Source organism: Pundamilia nyererei, unplaced genomic scaffold (genome assembly GCF_000239375.1).
Source record: "Pundamilia nyererei isolate P.nyererei 1_Seehausen unplaced genomic scaffold, PunNye1.0 scaffold00105, whole genome shotgun sequence".
Lineage (NCBI taxonomy): Eukaryota > Metazoa > Chordata > Actinopteri > Cichliformes > Cichlidae > Pundamilia > Pundamilia nyererei.
Genome location: NW_005187506.1, coordinates 36,461 through 38,445, shown reverse-complemented (window position 1 = coordinate 38,445; position 1,985 = coordinate 36,461). Strand labels below are relative to the sequence as shown.

The following is a 1,985-nucleotide window of genomic DNA, read 5'->3' as shown; positions in this document are numbered from 1 at the left end:
ACACACACACACACACACCTGTCAATCACACCTGTGGACCAGGGGCGGGTTTTGATGATCGATTTATCGATTAAATCGATCTTGGATTACGTGATATCGATTCATTAAAATCCTGAAGCGTTTTTTTAATATAAATTTATTTTGCCCGAAACGCCAGAATCTCAGGTTAAACCTCACAAATTCCAACAACCACCAAACAGCTGAAACAGTGAATGAGAGCAGGAACACGATTCTGCACAAAGACGTAAACGCAAAGCTCGACCCGCCGACGCATCGGCGAGCTGTCGCCCCCGACGGCACGGACACGGTCGGGGCTGAAAGCCGACAGCTCGCTGATTCTGAAGCTGCAGGTTTTATATCTGCTAACAACATCGACTGAAGCAGCAGCCACAGACGATCCAAACTACGCTTCATATTTAGCTTCACATAAACATCGTCAGGAATCCCTCTGACTGCTTCCACCACGATAAAAATCACACTTCATGTAGAGCTCTCTCTCTCCCTCTCTCTAAATCGATAATCCAAACCCACCCCTGCTTATTACCCAACAGTCCACGGTGTCGGCCGCTGCTTTTTGTTTTGTTTTACTTCTGACAAGCCTCATTTCTGCTGTTCAATGCTGAACATATTTAAACTTTTTAAAATGAAGCCAAACTGCAAAATGCTGTCTGTAATCAAACCTCTGTAACTCTGCTTCACTTCGTTTTTGACTGCACAATATTTTCAGGGTCATCTGCTATAAAATCCCAGACCAGGAAAACCTCCTTCACGTGTTTCTGTTTCATCCTCAGCTACTTTGACACAAAAGCCTCTGCTGCGACGCTCACACCTGTGATAAAGTCTCACAGTGTCAGCTTTCTTTTTATAGATATAAAATATGGATATGTGCTGATAAGTGATCAGAATTATAATATTTCTGACTGTCTGAGGCAAAATTTCCCCGATTCAAATTGAATCGAATCAAACTGTGGATCGAATCGATTCTAGAAATCAGTGAGAATACCCGGCCCTACTGAGGACAGGACGCACTCCTTTCTGTCACACCTGAGGACAGGTGTGTCCGTGCTCACCTCGGCCCCTCCCCGTGGAGAAGCACTTAAAGAGGACCATCCTCATGTCCAACCCCTCCTGGATCCAGATCTTGTTCATGATGCGGATCATCTGCAGAGTCAGCATGTCCTGCCTCAGGTCGTCTCCTGACTGCACACAAAGAGAACAGCCGGGGTCAAAGGTCAGCTCGCAGAGGTCGCTGTGTCTGGGATCACTAGTAAGGGGTGTCACCTTGAAGATGACACTGATGTTGTCTCCCAGTGGGTCCCGGTTCTGGAAGGACAACTTCAGAGGGACAGCGTTGGAGTTGAAGAACGAGCAGGACTGGAAACCACAGAAGAGGAAGATTAACTTTGTCCAATCAGATACAAACGCCAGCTGGGGGCGTGTCTCCTGTCTTTAAGGTATGTGCGTACCTGGATGTTGATGCTGGTGACGAGCAGTGCTGGGTTCAGAGGAAGCCTGCAGCTGCTGTTCACCGAGAAGAACTGCTTCATCTCCTCCAGACTGTCTCTGAGGACACACTGAACACACACACACACACACACACACACACACACACACACACACACACACACACACACACAGTATGAGTCTGAGGGTTCAGACGCCTGTTTCAGGGTCAAATCCAAAAAAACAAGACAGCCAGGCAGAGAACTGAAGTCCGACCAGGTACCAAAGCTGTACAAATAATGTAAATATGACGGTGTATCACGAAAGACTGATATCAAACTGATACGTTTACGTTACTCGTTCTTCAAGTGAATCAGCAAATGGTGAAATAAAAAGCCGAACAACAACAATGCTGTTTCTGAGAGTCTCAGCTTACATGTGTGTTTATTTCATATTTTCAGTTGTTTCCCTCCACGGCTAAATAAATCTGTTTCAGTAATGCACTGATATACAAGAATGGACATAAGGAGCTTCTTTCAAAG

At 45.8% G+C, this 1,985-nt stretch overlaps 1 protein-coding gene across 1 annotated transcript in view; it reads right to left on the bottom strand.

Moving 5' to 3' along the window:
- Positions 1–1,985, bottom strand: part of pik3c2b (phosphatidylinositol-4-phosphate 3-kinase, catalytic subunit type 2 beta) — a 32,969-nt gene that overhangs the window by 8,610 nt on the left and 22,374 nt on the right. The window contains exons 19-21 of the mRNA XM_005740902.2: positions 1,467–1,574; positions 1,282–1,374; positions 1,071–1,200 (exon numbers count right to left, since the gene is read on the bottom strand). Coding sequence (XP_005740959.1) covers positions 1,071–1,200; positions 1,282–1,374; positions 1,467–1,574 — 331 coding nt within the window. The remainder of the gene's footprint in view (positions 1–1,070; positions 1,201–1,281; positions 1,375–1,466; positions 1,575–1,985) is intronic.